The 21593-nt window shown below is 39.0% G+C and overlaps 1 protein-coding gene across 1 annotated transcript in view; it reads right to left on the bottom strand.

Moving 5' to 3' along the window:
• Positions 1-21593, bottom strand: part of BRIP1 (BRCA1 interacting helicase 1) — a 47562-nt gene that overhangs the window by 21238 nt on the left and 4731 nt on the right. Inside the window, exons 7-14 of the mRNA XM_058854388.1 lie at positions 17443-17733; positions 16773-16991; positions 16286-16485; positions 13343-13475; positions 12667-12818; positions 12413-12584; positions 12164-12301; positions 11640-11801 (exon numbers count right to left, since the gene is read on the bottom strand). Of these exons, the coding sequence (XP_058710371.1) occupies positions 11640-11801; positions 12164-12301; positions 12413-12584; positions 12667-12818; positions 13343-13475; positions 16286-16485; positions 16773-16991; positions 17443-17733 (1467 nt within the window). The remainder of the gene's footprint in view (positions 1-11639; positions 11802-12163; positions 12302-12412; positions 12585-12666; positions 12819-13342; positions 13476-16285; positions 16486-16772; positions 16992-17442; positions 17734-21593) is intronic.

Here is a 21593-nt window from a genome sequence, read left to right on the forward strand (position 1 = left end):
CAGTGACCTTAAATTCCTGTTATTTCAAAGGAACCCTGGAGACTGGATCTGGCCAGACTTCACTCTGTTTTTTTAGGTATTACAGGTTCTTATTAAATTAATTTCTTCAAGGATTAAGATGGTTTGGAAAAGTAGAGCACTAGCAGAAGTTATTTGATAGTTCTTCAACTAAAACCTTTGCCAAAATTTGGTACCAAATGACCCAGAAGCCTACAGGCAACTGAGCTCCAGAAATATTGGAACTCTTCACTTTGGGGAAAAAAAGAAGACTTTACAGAATTTACCAGTGTGGGGGTCACAGGATCATTAATTTATTCAATTTCCACTTTTGGTTAAAAAACAAACAAACCAACCCCAAAACAAAAGCCAACAACAGCAACAACAACAAAAAGGGCCTTTGAGGTTAAAAGTGAACCGGAAGGAAACAAGAGAAGGAAGAAAAGAAACAGAGGAATGAAATGGGAATTAAAAATTGAAGGGGCAAGAATAAACTGCCTGGAAAGACTAGTGTGAAAGGAAAATTGAGTTTCCTTCCAAAAATAGGAGGGAAAATGTTTGGGACAGCTAACCAATAAACTCTAAATGTCCATTATCCCAACCTTTGAAATCAGTTTGGAACAGCACCGTAGAACTGTGAAAAACAGCACCATAAAAAGCACAATGTCCCTCAACATGAGCAAAAGGGTTCAAAAACAAGCAAAGAAACCCAACCACTTTTGTCAAAACCACCAAAAAATATTCCCCACTTTGAGAAGGGCTAAAAGAATATTCACCTCTGGGCCACTAGTCATTTACCCAATTGGCAGAAATAATTAACATTTCACCTTTTCTTCTTCTTAATCACCCCATACACTTTGTCAAAAGGTCATTTTCATCACATTTTTCACCAAAAAAAAAGAGGAAAGCCCCAGTTTTGCTCGATACCCAGACATTTGCACTGCTCTGGGCTGGAACTCCACCAGCCAAGAATAACTGAGGCCATTGAATTATTTAAAGCAGTTGTTTGCACTCAATTAGATTTTCATGAAAGGTTAAGCAAGAGGCTGATTCACAGCCCCTCCTCATGTTTATGGGAGGGTTCTAACACAGGACAAGGTATTTAAAATTCATTCATTTGAATGACTGAGCCAATGGAAAATACAAATGTATTTTTTCACCAACAAAAAGGTATTTTAAACTTCAAATTTAATTTCCTCAGCTTCCAATTCTAACAGATTTAATTTCAAGAGAACATGAAAATATCTGTGCCAAAATATTTCATTTATGAAGTAAAATTTGCTTTCAAAATAAAACTTTAAATTCTCACTGTTAATAGGAAATTGGAGAGAAATACTAAATGTCCATGTAAATACACATGATAATCTTGTCTTTATGGATCAAAAATAAATTGATTTAATGCAGCATTTTAATGAAAACAGGCCACACAAGGATGTTATTCCAATTGAGGGAGGCTCCACCTGTTTTCTCCTTCACATTTCCCAACTGTTTGTTATATCAGGGGGCATCATCCAGCAATGCAGAGAAAGGTTCTGAACCTGCCTGGTTCCCACAGTGATAATTTCAGTGAATTCCTGTCTGATTTTCTTTCCCAAAGACTCACAGGGCCTCTGGAATTAAATGTTTCAGAAGAGCAAAATAGAAAATACTAAAAAAAAAAAAAAAATTTGTTAATCCAAGGGATGCACAGGGATCTGGAGCCATGTCACACATTTATTCTGATATTCTACATTTTTCCCAGAGACTCTGAATTGTCCTTATGTGTCCATGGAGTCTGTCCTCAGCACTTGTTCCTGGAAAAAACTGCCCTGGATTGCAAATCTACAGCACTGTGCTATTTCAGGAGATTTTTCACTTAACCTCTCTATTCCTTCACAGCAGAAAATGAGTTTGAAGGATAAAACTTTAAAACCATGGAAGTGTGATTTTGAAGAATTTCCATGCAAAAGGTGTCATTTTAAATTGAGAAGTACCATACTTATTTTCTCAAGAATTTTAAACAAGAATGGAATAAACACAAAAGTTTAGGGCCAAGAATGGTGTTGAGATCCCCACATATGGTGGGAAATGTGGGGTAAAATCTGTGGTCATCCACACAGACACTGCAGGGGAAATAAAAAAAAGGGAAAAATTAAATAGATAAAGCTACTGTGCAACTCAGCTCCATAATTCAACTAAACCCTGACCACACTGAAAAACTCTATTATGAACAAGATTCTGATCACCATGTGCACACTCCAGCACAATAAAAGGTGAATAATTCATCATCATTTTCAAAGGCAAAGTATGCATCACTCAACTTGGGGGCAGCACGGGGGATTTCACTGGCAGGATTTTTCTTTGGGGACAATGACAAAGTGCCGCTCACCAGCAGGAAACTGAAGCACTGAAGTGTGTTCCATGTGCCATAAATCAACACTGCAGCCACAGGATGTCTCTCTGGTCCCAACATACCATCAATTTTTCAATAACCTCCTTAAATAATGGAAAACGTGAACGGCGACAACAGTAATGAAAAATGAAATGTTTTGCACGCCAAAGACTTTAGAATAACACAGTTAATATGTTGCTTCTGCAGCTAAAGAAGCTTCTTTTATAGAAATCTTCTCCCAAAAAACCCAACAAAACAAGCTGGAGAGTCTTTGTTCAGTCTTTGAGCTCCGTGGCAGCTGTTTAGGAACAACCTGGTTCAAAACAGGGTTTCTTTTGTGGTTTTAAAATTAACCAAGACAACAAGTTCTGTGTTCCAGGAACTGCTTGTACATCCACCCTAGGCTATCATTACACCTTCCCATCCCAGGGAGGGAAAATCCTTCATGCAAAGAGAGCTCTCCAGGAAAAAAAAGTGATTTTTAAAAGGACGGTTTAAATCCCAGTCTGGAATAAAAAGGAAAATGATGAACTGGTCAGGGATGAAGTCAACATCTCCACTGCTGCTCTTTCCCAGCCAGAAGCCAAGCTCAGTCATCTCTGACCTCCTTGTTTTTACAGAATAAAGGGAAAAAATAACCCAAGGTTGTCTTAGCGGCACGTCAGCAGTGAAGAGCTCCTGGGAGAGCTGAGGCAAAGGGAGGAGCAGCCTCATCCCGGGCACGGGGCCAAGCAGGGCCACCAGGCTGCCCCAGGAGCTGGGACAAGGCAGCTCCTGGCACTGGGAACCTGCCCCAGCCTGCCAGGGAGCCAGCTCTGAGCTGCCCCAGTGTCCCAACTGGAAATGGTTTGTGGCCCTCCAGCACACATGTTAGACATCTGGAAATAAATAAATAAATGAGCTAAGTATTTCTTCCAAGTACCCAACTCCAGCCCTTCTCTTCTGACCTCTAAAAAAAAATTAGAAAGAAATAACAGACTTTTCTGATTCTTAGGAAAATAATTTCTCACTTCACGATCAAAAATAGGAAGTGAAAGCTGAAAACAAAGTTTTTACCGTAGCACATTGCAAGTTATTTGTTTTGAAATCTTTTTGCTAAAAATTAATCCATTACTGAGCCGTAAAATGAATCAAAAGGCAATGAATACTCTTTAGAATACATCACTCACTAATTAAATGTTCTCACACAGGAGAACATTTGCTTACCCTATCAGGAGGTAAAACTGAGGCATGATTATTCTAATTTTCTAAGACACAAGTTCATGGGTCCCAGACACCCCCAGTGATGTTAAATTTCTCTGAATTTAAAATAGCCCAAGTATTCCTTTCCATTCATTTAATATTCAGATTCTTGTATGAGCTGTTACACTGCTGATGCAGAACATGCTCCCTAAATAAATCCTTTCCAGTTATTTTCTCTCATATCTGGTGCTTTTCACACATGAAGAAGTCACATCTCTCCCACATCAGGCACAGAATCTTTCACAGACATGGCAAAGGGATCAAGAATTCTGCAGGTTGTAAAGGTTCAGAACAGCATTAATGTTAAAATAACCTGGGCAGGACACACCTTCTTAGAATAATGTTGCTTATGGGTATTATTCCCTGTTCACAACTGCTTTCTTTCCCTTTTATTAAAGGCTCCTGAGGAAAAAGACATGTTCACTCTGTTATTTACTACTAGGACTCCATCATTCACAGAGTGCAAACTTCTTGACTGTGAAAACTTATTTTCAATGCAGTTCCTACTTAAATAGGAGGAAAAATATGCAAGCAGCAAGTGTTAATTACAAGGGAAATTGGAGCATGTGTTAACGAGCTACAACAATTCAGCTTGCAGCACTTTGACAAGTCAGAGCTCAGAAGTGAGAAACAATAATACATTTTTCGTTTATTTTCCTGATGCTGTCTGCTCAGGGTATTTAAATTAACAGTGCAATAAAATATTAAACGGCCCAACTCTCAGGGTGTGAAATTCACAGGCCAAACACTCATCTGCCAGCATGGCAGATAATTTTTTTAGACATAATATCCAATAATCTGCCACGACTGTCGCTCTGGATTGGGCTTTATCTGACGAGCAGCACCAGCAGCAAGGAGCTGCTCTGTGTAAAAAGCAAGTGCCACAGGGCACCTGAATTATTGCACAGCCCTTGCTGGTCATCACAGCAGCTCAGCAAGTCATCAGCAGTGTGTCTGTTCATTCTTTGCAGGCTGGAATTCAAAATGAAAATGTGGGACCCAAAGCACACGTGGGAATTTCCCCTGGGCTGAGGGGAACATTCCAGCACAAGGAGGAGCAAAGTGGGAAAGGGTCTCAGGGCAGGGACAGCAAACAGCTCCAACCCCACTGCTGCTGAGGCTCTGCACAGCACCAGGAGTCACAACAGGGCATTCCTTTCATATCACCTCACCCACATTTCCAGTCACCCAGAATATCCACCTGAGTGCCTCTCCAGTTATTTGGTTAATTCACAGTCAGACAGAGCCAGTTAAGGATGCTGCAAACTCACACCAACAGCATCAGAACATCAGCCAGTGAAAAAAACCAGGATTTCCAAAGGAGGATCTTTATAGATTCTCCAATTACAGTCAATCACTGGAAAACATATTAAAAAAAAATAGAAACAAGAAAATGTTTCATCCCTGAGACTGAAAATGAAAAAGGATGATCTTGGAATGCGCAATATCATCTCTTCCCCTGAGCTGTCTCTGACACTTCTCTGACCTCCTGATGAGCCACCACAGTTCACAAAGCCACCTGGAAACTAACTAGGAAAAAAATGAATAAAAAGGATAAAAACGTTTCCTTTGCTCAGAAGATCCACAGAGTAGCACAAGAAAAGTCACAGGGAAAGGGGGAAGAACCTGCTCATTCAGCCACAGGCTCCTGGATAATCTCCTCTATGGTCTCAAAGCATCCCTAACATTTGGATTGTCTCCAACTTCCCAGAAATCAGGAAAGCCACTCCATAATTGGTCTGTACATCTGTGATCCTGTCATACTATTTAAGAAGGAAAACACATTTTGCAATTATCCAGATTGTCAGTTATCATCCCCAAAGATAAAATTTTATCTTGGCCTGCAGTTGGTAACCAAGCAGTGGGGGGAAAAAAACAACCACAAAAAATAACAAAACTCAGACAACTCAAGGTCAAAAAATTCTAAATGAAAACCTTCTAATAAATCATTAAAGTTTAGGAGAACTTCAGCTATCCAACACTTCAGTTATTCCTTTGCAGAATCCAGCACTATTCTGGCTGTGAGTTTGCTGTAGTCTCTGTAATTCCACAAGAAATGATCCTGCCAGCTCCATCTGCAAATTTAGTTTGGCACAGTAGGATTGAACTGATGACATTAAGGATAAATATTATGTACCTGCTTATACAAAAACTCTCATTCCAATTATTTTTGTATGGAGTTTATCATTCCTTCTGCTACTGTTTTTTCTATTTAAAGTAATTTCACAACAGCCCAAAGCAGAGCAAAGTGTTGTGAGGGAATGGTTAAAATCTTCTCTTCCACACAGGGATTTTTGCAGACATTTCTATGCCCAAGACAATGGGAAAAGCAAACTGTAGACTTCAGGAATCACATTAAGATTTACAGGAGCTCTTGGAGCTCTCAGAAGACACCTCAGATAATTGTATTTTTGGATGACTGGGAGAGTCTCAACAGCAAGACAGTTTATATGACTGATATTGAAATGATGGAAAATAGAGAATTAAACTGAAAGTAGATACTGTATATGATTAATGGGGAATAAAACCCCATAAAATATAAAGAAGCTGAGATAAAGCTCAAAAAGAGAACTACCAGGGCAGGGTAAGAACAAAAAGCAAGCAAGGAAGAAATAATAATAGACAAATAAAATTAAATTCTATCTACATTTATTAGGTGCAAATGTTGAAATGAATAATTTGGGAGCCATTAGAATTCACTTTTTTAGAGCACATTTTCCCCAAATCATAGCCCATCAGACAGAAATTACTTCCCTCAGATTTTCAACAGAGGAAGGATAAAGGACCAGCTTTAAACCTGGCAAGGAGCCTTTCCCTCCAAAGAGAAATAAAACCCCAAAGGTCATTGTGGTGTCAGAGCCCTTTCAGGGGCAGCACCAAAACAGCTCCTGGCCCTTCCAGGGCATGGCTCAGTCCAGTGCTCCAAGCCCCAGATGCTCCTCAGGGTTGTTAAATTACTGCTCCCTCATCCTGCTCTTTTTTTAGGCAGAACTTTGAGGCTGAAGGGTGCCAGGATTCTGTCCCTAAAGCCCTCTCCAGAGCTGGGGTCTCTCAGCTGCTGCCACAGCACCACTGCAGCTGTTTGGCTCACACAAATGAGGCTTCTGGAGAAAGAGAAAACCTCTCCCTCGGGAGCAGAAAGCAAAGCTGGGCAGAAAGTGAGCATCATTATTAATTTACAATTATTTCATAACCTACCCATGAAATGCCAAACCTGTTTAAAGGCCTCTTCCTTTCCATCCCAGGGATATTGGGCATTAGCTGCAGTCAAAACATCTAAAATTGGATGACACATTGAAACATTCTCGTTTCCCGTAGCATTTTGAGGCTGTAACTGTGTCAATTACATTCTCTAACACTAAAATTATGCAGAAAGTTAATGTTGATGTAACTTTAAAGAAGAAATTTCTGCCATAAATTACACGAACAGTTCCCTACACCCTGCAAATATTTACACACAGGTGTAAATCTCCTCTTCAAAGCCCTCCTACAGCTGTCAACAGGAACATCAAGGAGAATATTACTCTTGATGAAGCATTTATCCCTGCATATAATACAGAAATACACCCAACAGAAAAAGTTCAGCTTTTTTATGGAACTTAGCAGATAATTCCTCAGAGCACCATCTGCTGTGCAAAGAACAATTTTCCTATTTAATTTCAAATTCACCTTTTAACTGCATGAACCTAATGGTTTCCAATTTTTCCTTTGTACACAATACGAGCAAAAAGACGCTGTGGAATGTTTCTCTCTTATCTGGATATTGTCATTTTACTGTCTCAAACTTCTAAAAACAAGCTTTTGGCTGGGGAGGAAATCAGTCAGCATCAGACCTAGTGGGGAAACCCTGCACTTGCTCAATGTCTGTGGCTCTTACATAGTTCCAGATGTTCAGAACATTAATAATGCACTAACTCAAAACCTCTTTTTGAAACTTTAGAATGTGCAAATTGCATTAAAACCTCTTTGCCCTCATTAATGGTATTGTTACAATCCCAGTACTCTGGAAAATGTTTTTTGGCATTTGTTTAACTTTGTGATATTGCCATTTACCCATTTTAACAGCCAGTGCTCAAATCTTAATGCTTTTAATAGGCTGGGCTAAACAGACTACCATCCTTTGGAAATTTATTGAAGTAATTTATTAAATAAGTAAAAGTTGTCTGAAAGCAGCATTGTTTGTTTTATTGATGGCAGAAAAAATGGGTTTCTTATCATTTATTTACAAACCCATGTTTCAGGAAAGTTTTAGAAATGAAAATATTGTCTTTTCAGAGTTCTATTCATTGTCTGTTACTGAAACACTTGTTAAAAGCAAGAATTTTTACTAGTCTCATGTATCTCAGTAAGAAAAGGCTCTGTCTGAAACAAAGAAGAGCCAGACATTGAGAATTAATCATGAAATGATATCCCTCCCTCAGCCTGTCATATCTGAGGGTGCCACATTTACATCAGGCCAGGGTTTCAATCCACGTGGACACGGCCAGAGGTTAAACTGAGGCCCCTCCTGTTGGTTCCAAATAATTCCCCTGAACCTGAAGATTCTCAGTCTGTTGAAACCAGCTCCACGCTGCTCAGAGTTAATTAATATTGTTAATTCCTGCCTGTCTGGAGCTGTGGGAGGGTGCCAAGAGCGGTTTGTCAACACAAGGGCAAACACCTGCCTGAGACTCCTCTGCAGGTTTGGTGGATACCTGACACAGGGAGAGGGAGCCAAGCAACAAAGAGAGGAGTTCCAGCCCAAAGGGATTTGCTGTCACCCAATCCTGGCTGTTCCCACTCCAGAAAATATCATCAGCCACAGAGAGCAGGAAAATGGGATGAGACTGACAGAGCTTGAACTCTGAACTAGCAGCTCCTAAAGTTATGAGACAGATAAAAACCCAGCTGTGAAATTTAGCATTTATTTTTGCAAGTGGCTGGGTGTCATCACTATAACCTTACCTCAAAATTCTCAAGGAAAACAGCCAGTGCAATGCAGCATTAATCATTAATATGCTAATTTACGCTAATTGTGCCATTATTCCATGATCATGAAACAGTTTGGGTTGCAAGGAACATTTAAATGGGATCCAGTCCAACCTCCCTGCAACAAGCTCAAGTTTTCAAGCACAGAATTCTTCTCAGTTCCTCAGTTTTCCTATTGAAAACACTCATTCAAACCCTTTTCAACTACAACTGTAAAAATTTTGCTTCCAAGTGATGACTCCTCAATTAGCAGATCCAAATTAATCAACTATGCCTCAGAGAACAAACCAAATCAACATTAACATTATTGTCCAGAGCTTGTTTTGTTAAAAAAAAAAAAAAAAGCTACTAAGAAAGGTCAGTTAATTCATCATGATGGATTATCACCAAAATTTATAAGCATTAGCATTTTTCTCCTTGCTGGAGAGTCTGACTTTGATATGACACATATTGAATGAATCATCCAAGATGCAGGCACCAGGCAAGATATATCTTAATGCAGACAGGTTGGCAACATGAGCCCTAATGGGCCTTATCTTAATCTTGTTTAAAAGCATCTTAGATTTCTGAGCAATCTTTTCACCTTCTGATATTCTCTTTTATAGAGTGTTTTTTGCTGGTGTTGCTACTGATTTTCACATAAATGCATTTTTGTTGCATAGTATCACTGGTTTTAGGAGCCTTAAAAATGATGGAGGTTTGGAATTTAGTGAATGTTAAGATCAAATCGATTTTTAAAAAAAGTCAGTGTGCCACAACCCCAACAATGACACTAAAAATTTCCATGTTTTTTATGAATTATCCCACATGAACTGTCACAGCTGTTCATAACAGACACCTATCAAATGTGGGGATGTACAGCTGATGGGTTGTTTGCCCATACATATATTTTCCTCCACTGCATTAACTCCATTTATTTGCCATACATATGTCTTAAACAGTCACTCTAATTAAAAATGTATTTATTCAAATACCTGATCAAGATAAAGGGAAATTTCTTTACTATTGCTTTTTTCCCCATTCACATTTCACGTAGCAATTCCAAACTGAAATCCAATGTACATACCAAAGTAAATTGCAGCTCCATTATCTATTACCTGGATAGAAAGTACTTAAAAATCAGAGCACTGTCCTCAGCCTTCCAGATAAAAGAAAGAAGTTTTTTTCCAGAAAAAAACCTTTATTTGTCACTTATTCCAAAGTTGAAACTTCAATTCATAAAACAGATTGAGCCATCAAAAAAATCTGCTTAACTCATAATAGTGAGGTCCACGAACATGTGTATTAATCAGATCTTGACAGCCTTGAAAAATTCCTTTGAAGGCTGCAGCTTTTTAAAGAGAGGCAGCAATTTCCTGTGAAAATCACTTTTGAAATGCAAATATTCTGTATGATGATGAAAGAACAATACCTTGTTTTCCCTGTACTAATATTGCTTACATTATTCTGTATTTTCAACATATTAATCTCGGACATAAAGGCAACCCAATCCCAAATAAAAGGCATAGGAAGAAAAAGGGCATCCATAGAAAAATATTGGCAATGTGATTTTAAAATATCACCCTTCAATTGTCTGCAATTTCTATTTATCAATACTTTTCTGGGCCCAGGGAGTGTTCCTACAAAGAACAGAACACTCAGCGTGTGCAGGGTGACCTTTCAGCGAGGCAGAAGGGCAGGGAGGGGGAAGGTTCCAGAGCTGGCCAGCAATTGTTTTCCTCCTTTATTAAATGTCATTACAAAGTCTCTCTGTAGTTGCAATTCACATTACTATTCTCATAAAAACTTTCATAAATATTTGTCAGGTCTGGATATGGAAGATCAATTCTCCAACATGATACACTTGGAAAGATAATGCTGGAAACTGAAAGATGCTCCAGTTAAATTCTTAAATTGGAGATTTCTTGCCAGATCATTTCCTTTCCATGGAAGTGCAAAGTTTTGTGAGATTAAATAAATTTATGGTCAGTAATCTGCTTTTTTCAGGGGCTTATATTATCTGGTCTGATGTGGTCACCTAATGGTTACTGTCAGGAATTGCACTGTGGCTCCAATTCCTAAAGACATCCAGGCAAGAAACAACCCTCCCTTTGCAGCCTGCCAGATAAATAATAAATGATGAAGGGTTTGTAAAAAACCCTTTTTACTTAATTTTGTAAAATATTCTCCATTTAGGAACCTTAAGGATGAGGGGAAAGGTCTGAAATTCTATTTCTATCATGTTGGGGTTTTAAATCATTTGGTAGGATTTTTTTAGAGATTTAGAGATTTTTTTGAGAGGTTTCTGTGTTTTGTCTGTTCAGATGATTTTTAAAAATCATAAATAATTGTTCAAAATTTAAAAAGTCACACTCTTGCAAGTAGTACAAGAAAAATGAATATGAGTTACAGAATTATCTTGCAGGTTTATATTCCTGTTCCTGACCATAAACAACAGTAAAAACAAATAGAGAAGAAAGCAGAACTACTGGGAGATCCAGATTAACCATAATTAGATAACTGTTGTCAGTGAAATCAGATATTACATAGTTTGAAATGGAGAAATTTGATTCTTTACAGCCAATGTCAGGGAGCAATTCCCCCGACTAAAGAAAAATACACTCCAATCTCCAATGCAGTGAAATGGAACAAGAAACAAGGGAAGGAGAAATTAACTGGATGAATTTTGCATTCTGATAGCACAGAAAGAGCATGCAAAGGCATTCTTGCTTCTGAGTTACACAGAAAGTATAATTTCATTATGTGATTTTTAATTTTTTTCTTAATAAACAATTTCTAAACCTTCAGGAAAACAACATCAGGAAAAATTATGGATCTGGCTAGTTTTATGGCAATGCTAATTGAAATTATTATCTGTGCTAATAAGTACATCTGTTGAGAAAAAACAAATATGTTTGCTCATGAAAACAAACCTGAATGACAAGAAATAATATAATCCTGCTGTGTTATTGCAATACATTCATTTGATAAACATTTCTGTATGTTGATGGATAAAGCAGATCACACCGTGCATTTTCAAAGGTGTGTGAAAGGGAAAGGATGGGAATTCAGATTTTTTTACCTTATAGGATGGCAAAAAGCACAAAATTCCTTGGCCAATTGTCTGACAGACTGAAAGCAGCAGTGCTCCCACCTCATCCTGGAACTCGAAGGTCTCCGTGTGCTGGAACGTCGCGCACAACTTCCGCCCGTTGGGGCCCGCTCCGACCGTGCCGACCCAAACCTGGCGTGTTCCACATGGAGAAAGTTAATTCTAAACCAAGCTGGATAAATCACATCAGGTCCAATAATGGAATTTTAAGAGTGAAAGAAATATTGAGGTATTTCAGTACCTGAAGTGCAGTAATCGATATGAGGTGGCTGTTACCAATATAGCACAAGCAACTTCTCCAGGGAAATTGTCTAAAAATTGCCTCTTTATTCATTTGAAAATTGAATAAATTTGAATTTTCCATTGCATTAAGCCAAGCAAGAGTCTGGACCTTTCTTTTAACTGACAGAATGGGCTTGCTATCACTTTTAGTTGGTTTTTGTACCATGGGCAACATTATTGCTCAGGAGAGGGAACAGCCATGCCCACTTTACCTGGGAATTCCGGATAACGTGATTTGCCTCCAGCTGAATGGAAAACTTCACACCAAGCTCTGAGGAAAAGGAATCCATGGGAGAGAGTGTGCCTGATGTCAGAACAATTGTTCTAACTTCATTTAACTCAGAAAAAGCCTAGGTGGGAGAAAGAACAGCAGGAATTTAGAAAATCAACACAATCCCTTTCAAATCTGATGTGTATTTGTTATCACTCAGATTATTTTAGCCTTTCTTCAGTCAGCTCACCACAGCAGGGTTCAAGCACCAAAAATTTAGCATGTGGACAAGGGTTTTCTGCCTTGAATTCTTTTTGTGCTTGGGCCTCGTGAAGAAGGAACTTGAATCTGCATCATCACGTTGGTTTTCAGTCAACCAGGTGTAAGTTTGCTGTAGAGCAACCTTGTAATCATCTGCAAACCTAATATAGAGAGAAATATCAGTAAAAACTACAATTAAGCAATCAAATTGTGAGCATTCAGCTCATAAATGTTAGGCCTGACCTGCTGTTCTCTTTAAATAGACAGGAAAAGACCATGAACAGGCCTTTGAGCACGATCTGTGTTGCAGGGCTCACAACTGGCACCCCAATAAGTTCCTCTCTCCCATGCACTGACACTTTTTCTTCTTTTTCCAGGACAGCAACAAGATGTTTCTGCAAGAGGCAAATTCCATATTAATAACATTCTAAGTATCTTCTCCAAACCAAAGTTAATAGAGATACAAGACTGTAAGCTCACTGCTTTAAAAGTTAATTTAAAATACTCAAAGTCAGAGGGAAAGGGGCAAAGAAGGGCCATGGGACAGGGAACAATACCTTCAATTTTTAACAATGCTTTTAACATATCTGGCTTACACAGAAAGGAGGGATAAACTTGAAAATATTTCAGCACTCAATAAAAATGCATCTGGGTAGAATAGGCAAAAATATCACTGGCTCAATGGTTCAATTAAATTAATTGTACGTGAGCAATTTTATCCCTCAAAACACTGATTCTCCACAAATTCCGGTAGCTCGAGTGGATTACTCCTGCTTTTCATCAGGAATCATTTTCAGACAATTTTCAGTACTGCAGTAAATGAAAAGATCTGTTTGCATTTAATTTATGTGCATTTTAAGATTTTAACACCACCAATATTATACATGGTGGTGCTCATTTATACAGCACACAACATTACCTGTAAAATGGGAAAAGTAATCCCAGTTATTCCCATTTGGTGCAAAAAGTTGAGCATTTCTTTGCCACTCCACACTTTACAGGCAGTTTCATAGGCTCTCTCCACCAGCTGCCCAGAGCTTTCCTGCAACCAGCTGAAAGAGAGAAAGCAGAAATCATTTCAGCATTGATTTTAGAGATTTAGAGACACTTTGCACGTACAAAGCAAACCTCAAAAATTGCAACAGACTTCTAAGATGATGATAAATGTTTTATTACATGTAAGGAGAGAGATTCTGCTTTTTCTTTATGCCTGTTTTTCTCTGTTGAACTCTTATGGAACTGCTTTAGATGCAGTTCATTGAAATGAGAAGAAAATTTCTCCCCACATATTTATATATTAGATAACAAAGAAAAGGAATTAAAATATAATTTCCTCTTATGAGATGTCAGGCTCATTCAAGCAAGACTTCTGCTGCATATCTAAAGCCACTCATCACTACTCCAGTTGCTGCAGGTTGGTTTATCATCCCTGTCAACTGCAGACTTTCCAATTAAAAACAAATCCTGAGGCATGAAATGAACACTTTTCATATTTGCACATGGAAGGGAAAGTGGGGCAACAGAAAACATTTAAACCTACCCACAGGTATTGGCAACTGCTGCAGCTGAAGCAGAATTATAATTGTAATACAATGCAAAATGTGATTGACTGCTAAAAGCATGAGCTAAACATGGAAATCATCTCATTTGTGGCAGAGCTGGAATTTTCTCTGAGTGAGCATGTCCTCCTTCATCCCTGCAGTACCACAAGACCTTGTCCCTGGCTAGAAAAGCAGGCAGCTCCTTCCCTCCCAGGAAAGGCTGCAGCTGTCTGCTCCATCAAAAGGCAGGAGGCATCTAAAAGACAGCTGTCAGTGCTGCAACAGCTCAAAATATTTACCTGCAAAGCCAGTTCATCATTATCAACTCAAGAAAAAGGCTCTGGGACTGTTTCAGTTCTAGATTTCCTGCCCTGTCACCACAAATAATCTGATCCATGGAATAATTAAAATATAACTTCCTTTCTGCCAGGTTAAATGCAAACAAAACACCACCAATACTGCCACAACCATCACTGCCTTGGCTATAATTTGCTTTATCTCATTAAGGAATGGTGATCTCTAACACAGACAAAACTTGGCCCCAATTCCTCAAATGTAACATCAAAAAGACCTGGAAATGGTGAAAGGAGTGAAATTAGGAAAAGGTCCCCATGACAGGAATTAAACTGATTTACAATGGGTAAAACACTTCAGGAAATATAAAATTTTTCCCTATTATGAACTTCGAACACCATCACATACTTTTGAAATAATAAATGCAAATACAAACTTGAAACAATGGCCAAATATCACAAAAAAACACCCTAAATTCTCAAATAAATTCCATCTAACATTAAAGCATTTACTTGCAAAGCCTGTTAAATTATTTTGAGAGCTAGGCAGGAAGCATAAATAAAATTAGATTGATTCCCAGAAAGGAACCTTTGGTTTTGAAGTGCAAATTGCTGTATGCAGTATTTCCAGGAAAAGAATGAATGCATGTTGCACACATGCCTTCAATTCCAGGAAGAGTATTTGCTGCTTCCCTCACTACCAGAAAATTCCACTGTTGACACAGCATATTCCATTGAACAAAGTGATCAGCACTGCTAAATGTGCATCTCAGCAGCAGAGCCTGCCAGCACACCTCCACTGGTCTATCTGCACATTCCTCACAAAGGTCACTGCAGCACCTCTGTGGCACCAAGCCCATCCTTAAGTGCTTTCTGGAATGAGGGCCCAGGATCTTTAGAACTGAAATAAGATTTATTTTTTTTTTTCCTAGCTCCCCATGCATTTGGCAGTCATGTCACTGTGCAGGGACATTTTACCTATAACTGGCTATTTACACCCAGTCTTCTGCTTTCCACCAACTGCTTTTCATGCTGCTGGCAGATTTGCCAAGACGATCAACCTTAGTTTTCCTGATAAGGTTAAAAAGCTTAAGGCAATCAAATCTTCAGCCATGCTGTTCTTATCTTTTACTAAAGTTTAACATTTGAAATATCCAAGGTAGGGGAATTGGCTTCTGCCAAGCAGAAAAAGTCCCTTGTCTCTGTGTGACACGAACATTAACTCTGAGAGAAGAGTGAGGATGGGAGAGTGAACACCTCCTGTGCTGTGCTGCACAGTCCACTGCAGCAAAATGAAGATACTGCACACACTGAAGCAGAACTCAGTTAACTGCAAAGCCACTTGGAGCATTATTCACTTTTTTCTACTGACTGATACTTCTACTTCACCCAAAATATTTTGCCCCGGACCTCTTGTTTCTTCCAAGGCTTCTGTCCATTTGCTTTTGTTACATCTCCTCTCATGATTTTTAACCTATGTTCAGCTTGTCCCCTTTCAGGAAGCTGTTTCCCAGGGAAAACAAAGGGCATGACTGACAAATTCACTTTCAGCTACAAAGAATTCAGTGGATTCCAATCTGATTCCAAGAACAGATTCCTGTCCAAAGCTCTGAAAGCATCCTATAAACATGAACTAATTAATTATTTGACAAAATAATGCTATTATTATTTGTCAAATAAGCAAACAAATGTGTGAAATACAAAAATTCATCTTATGAAAATTTTCATACTGAGCTTTATAAACCAGGAGTCCAAGAAAGCCCCATAAAGAGCAGCACATCATTCAAGAGCACAAGACTTTGCAAAAGAAAACTTCAACATTTCTATGCGAGACCAGTAGTTTTTTTAATAGATCAAACCTTGTGGATTCCTCAAATGAACACAAATCAAACAACTGCATAAGTTTTAAGTGTACCTTTGTTGCACTTTATCTGGTTAAGTTACAGAGTAACTTATACCATCAAAAGGAATCTAAAGGTTATTTTAACAAATATTAATTGATATAAAGCCATAAAAAAGTTGCCTTACTTTATCAAGGAGCAGCACACAGCTCGGAGGGGCTCATGATGCTTCTGCCTGATGTTGTTGTTGACCATGAAATCGAGCTCCTCTCGGGCAGCCCGGAGCTGGCTCTCGGTAACCCCGTAGCTCACGGACTCCCGAGCACAGTCCTCAATGTTGTGGGCTTCATCCAAAATGACTACTTGGTCTTTTAGCTTAATGTCCATCTAAAAAATAAAATTATTGTCTAGTAAAACAGAGTGAAAGACCTGAGAAACAGCAACTAACAGGATCCTGTTAAAAAATGCATATTCTGCATCACAGTGCAAATGAAGCTTTTCAGGTTTTGAATCAATTTCCATAACCTAGAAAATATCCAAGGGGGAAAACCTCCAGGAGTTACTTTGTAGCATTTTGGAAATGAATGGGATCTCAGCTAACCACAGAAATATAATATTCAGTGGTTAATTTCTTTTTAACTTCAGCTCTTGCCACTTCTCAGCAATATACTTACACTGTCCCGGATCTGTGGGTCCAGGAGATAATTGTAAGGACAGAACACGATGTCTGCCCCCACCATGAGCTCTCTGGCTGCAAAATAGGGACAGGCACGAAGCTTCCTGCCCAGGCTCACCAGGTCTTCAATGTCCCAAGCCTGGTACACACTGGCAGGCTGCAGGGCATGGTGTTCACTGAGCTTGTGAACACTGTGGTAATAAGAGCAGGACCTGCCCTGAAAGCAAAGTGTAGAGACTTAGTGGGTACAAGAAATAATAAAACCAAGCAGGTTAAAATCTTCCAATGTTCCATGCATTTGGCTATTGCTTGGAAACATTTCCAACAGCTGCTTTTTATGCCAGACAGTAACACCTCATGTCAGGTAAATCCATGTTTCTAAAACGTACATCAACAAAGGACACTTCTTTCTTCTTCATTTATAAACCCAGAAATAATTTAAGTCTTATTACAACGTTAACCTAACAGTCATAAGTCTTATTCCTGCCATGGTATGGTTTTGCAGTATTGCTACTGTGTATCAATCTCTAACAATTAATATTGAATTTTAATGTCACCAGGTGGCACTTAACCAACATAATATAAAGAAGCATAAAATGTTACTCATTCCAGCTGTTAAATCTGACTTTGTTTAATGAATGCTTATATTCTCAAACAAAATTACTCACATGTTTTCCTTCCAGCATTTCTACACACATTTCATTCCTGTTACTACTGTTGGACACCACTGGATGAATACAGGTATAATCCCTGCTGGAAAGGATTGTCATGGGGGCACAGGAATATGCTGTCCTCTTCAGCTCCCTGCTGATCTGGGTAATTTGCTTGTGTGTTCGTGTCCCGAAAAAAATCTTGGGAACACACAACTGATCTCCATTTTCTTTCTTCTTCGTGTGACTGGGATCTTTATCAGGTTCTTTTCCAGAAGAACAGGAACACTCAGTGCAAGGGCCAGGAGGCTGCAAACCAAGACAAAAAAATGATTCACAAGATCCCACTGTAAGATGAATGTGCTAAATCTGCTTATGGTCTGGAAAGTGTCCTCTGGGATAGCTGGTTCAGTCACCAGGGCTGCCTATCAGGCTGCAAAAAGTTCTAAAATGTTAAAGCACCACATCCTTGTGCCTGGAAATCCCTAAAAGAAAACCTTCCAGTAATCACAATTTTACCACAACCCAGCCAGAAAGAATCCAGTGGAATATTTACACATGTGAATAATGCAAATAAAGCTTCTCACATTGAAGCTTCAGCTCAGGACACTCCTGTTATAGAACAAGAGTCCAAAACCTTCAATGAAGAAAGCTTGGAGCAGATACTCAAAATAATTTTTTTCCTTAAAGCAAGCAGAAGATCTGTAGACAGTTCAGGAACTCTGTGTGCAGATAAAACAGACTACACCACACATTCTCCATTAGAAACATGTTTGCTGTGCCATTCTGCCAAAGGCCATCGAGTAACCAGGAGAACAAAAGAAACACAGGGAATAATTCTAAACAGAACCTAATCCTGTAAAACATTTGTTCAAAGCCTTTTTTATTTCCTGAGAAGCACCATCATTCAGAACATCACATACTGAAACAACTGGCATGAAATTGTCATAACGAATTTGAAGAGACACATAGGAAACAAGGAACTCAAGTGTAACCATGTCCAAACACACCTCTCATGAAAACTAAAGAGTTTTCCCAGTGTCAGAGAGTTTGTATTTGGGCTCCAGGTGGTAGTGCAGGTAACAACATGTAGCTGCCCACAGCAGAACTCCTCCCTCCCTTGAATTGTATCAGTAAGATTATCCATTCTAAACAAATGCTAAGTCATGCTGCGTGTTACACCACAATTCTGGGGATCAAGCTGTCTTCAGCTTCCACTCCAAGGAAAAGCAAGTTCGTGTTTCCCTCAGCCCCACTCAGCCTTGTCTGCCATTAAATATTACAATACATGATAGAAAGCATGTAAATGTAACCCTCTGGAGCTGCCACTCACTGGGATAAAAGGTTCACTGATGTGCCAAATAAACAGGCCTCAAAGCAGATAAAGTTACACCCATGCTGGAATTGTTACATTCCCCTCTCAGGTTGCCAGGAACAGCAGATTTCATTACCCTGCGCTGCCACATTAAATAGCCAGTTCCAAATATCCTGCCTTCTATATTGAATAATTACTTATTCACTGAAAGGATAAAAAGAAGAGTTATGAATGGGGCTCTTGTCACCAGGCAAGCAGGAAACAGCTGACATATGGTATATGTTACATACGTGCAATGCCCAGCTCTGTGCTCTCACAGAAAGCTCCAATGCAAATGCTACCTTGATATTTCTATCAGTTAGATTCTGCTTTGCTCCTGGAAATAATGAAAACCATATTACAAGCTAAAAATTAATTCAACTGAAGCAGTGACTGCGTAGGACCTTTAAGAACACGTCTATCTGTTAATTTTAACCCAAGTCAGACTGTGTTTTCAGAGGGAAAAACAATATACAGGACACCAAGATGAGATTTTACCACTAATATTTCACTATGCTAAGCCAAAAAACAGAAAATATTAGGACCCATCAGGCAGCTGTTTTGCAAGAGTTCTTAGAACAACATGAAAATGCAGCTCAAATTAATATATAAAAACATGAACAGAAGGTTCTCCTACGATGGGCTTAAAATACCAGATATTATTCTTTTCATAAAAAAGAAATGAAGTATTCTCATGTGTGAGGATTATTACAGTGTTTTACAGGTGGGCTTAAAAGTTTGGTTTAAGAGGTTTGGAGTTGGTATAATACTGGCATTAAGAAGCACTTTAGCCATTATTTCAGTACTAAAATGTTACCTTTAACTTTGAAAAAAGTTTTATGTTCGAAAAACACTCAAACCCACAATATTGAGAAAGCTGTAAAGTCAGGCTGATTTTATAGTAAGTAGTCAAGAAATAAAACTGCCTGAAGTAGTCACAGCATTTCTGAAAGCCACAGACATCATCAGCCCCAAATATATCAATAAATAAAACCTTTTTAGAAGGTCCTTCATAATGAAGAAAATCTTCAGAAAATTGGTTAAAACATAGTTTAAAAGTTGAGTTCTTCATATTCTTTCCACATTACTCAAGTGAGTCGATTTGAATTTGAATTCTTAAAATACATCTTTAAATTTTATTAAAGGCAAACTATTTTAATTCTGTACTTCTCTAAGAACCGAGTGTGGATATCATATAGCAACACCTAAGGTGCTGTTTCTCTCCCACTTCTACAGCGGAAAGAAAGAAAACCCTCCATGAACAAGGGGTTTCCTCGGCAGTGTTGCCTCAAAGCATGAATTTTTACACTCATACCACAGAGATACCCGTTAAGATGTAACAAAGTTAGAAAATGTTTCAGTTTATCTGTGAAAGAATTAGGGGAGGAGGCTGATTAGAAATAATTCATATTAAAACAACAGAATTGTGTTTCTTAATACCCTCTGACTTCAAAGCTAAACCTGTTTTCAGCTGTTGGAATCCGAAAGAGGGATTTTCGTTTGGAAGAGAGCAAAAAAAGATCCTCCTGTACTTTCTGCAGTATTTAATCAGAAACACCCAGGAGCAGATGCCATTAGAGATCAGATATCAGCCTATATGGACCTTAGGCTAATGCAGCTTGTTTGTACTTCTGTCAGGGCTAGATAAAACAGCCTATCACATCAATATTTATATGGCAAAAACGTGGAAGTCCGATTAAAAAAGGAATAATCAAGTCCACCACCCTGTCCTGTGTGTAAAATAGAGCTAAACAAACACTGGGGCTGTGATCTTTGAAACACAAAGAGGTAAGAGGAGTTCTTCATATCTCCATCTACATTTCCCAGTTACAAAGCCACCTGAATGCTGCAGCAGTGAACGTCTCTTGTGTGAAATATCACACAAGCACAATCTAAGGAGATATCAGCAGTGACATTAGCAGAGCTTTTCAACTGCTCCTTTGGAAGCTCTCAGAAAGCCCCGTATTCTGCTGCTGCTGCAGCCTCTTGATTAAAGCACACAAAGCAGCTGTTTATCCTCCTCCAGTCACCAGCAGGTGAACCCGGTTCAATATTTATCACAGGCTTTCACAGATCACTGCTAACCAAGCAAACGTTTTAATTAAGCTGGAACTTGCTTCAAAGAGCTCATTCAAAACGTCAATCAGCAGGAAAAGGATCAGATACGGTGTCAGGTGAGAGCATGTAATACAAATCCACAACTTTCTTCATCCCATCGTGGTAAATTAGCCCATTCTGGAGTCCAGACCCTGATTGTAACAGGCTGCCAGTCCCCTGGAATGTGTAACAGAAGTCACTCAAACCCCATTGTGCAGGTTGTAAGCAATATGTTAAACTGCAATGGGCTAGCACATTAAGACAGATTCTTTTCACAGTTGTTTTTTGATACCCCAAGTGTTTGTTACACTGCTCTCCATTTACTGTTTACTTTCTTTCCCTGCTAGAAATGGGGGATTCCTTAACACAGCTGCCCCAGTTTCTCAGGCCATATGCTTTGACAGAAGTAATCAAGAGAGTACCCTGAGGGTATAATTTCCCCTTTAAATTCACACTGGAACTGCCCTCCCTTGCAGGAGTTAATAGCAGAGGGCCAGAGATGGATTCCCAGGCTCTGGAGTGAGAGCAGCTGAGAACAGGTTTGGATCCTCAGCCACACATCTGCAGGTGTCGTGATGCAGCAGTGCTGGGCAGCACCTCTTGTGCTCTTAAAACAACCAACCCATTCTCCCTCGTGGAGTATAAACAGGACTTGATAAGAAACTAAATCTGCTTTAAGCAGAGGATTGACCACTGTAAAACACAGGTTATTCAAAGG

Source organism: Poecile atricapillus, chromosome 21, assembly GCF_030490865.1.
Source record: "Poecile atricapillus isolate bPoeAtr1 chromosome 21, bPoeAtr1.hap1, whole genome shotgun sequence".
Classification (NCBI taxonomy): domain Eukaryota; kingdom Metazoa; phylum Chordata; class Aves; order Passeriformes; family Paridae; genus Poecile; species Poecile atricapillus.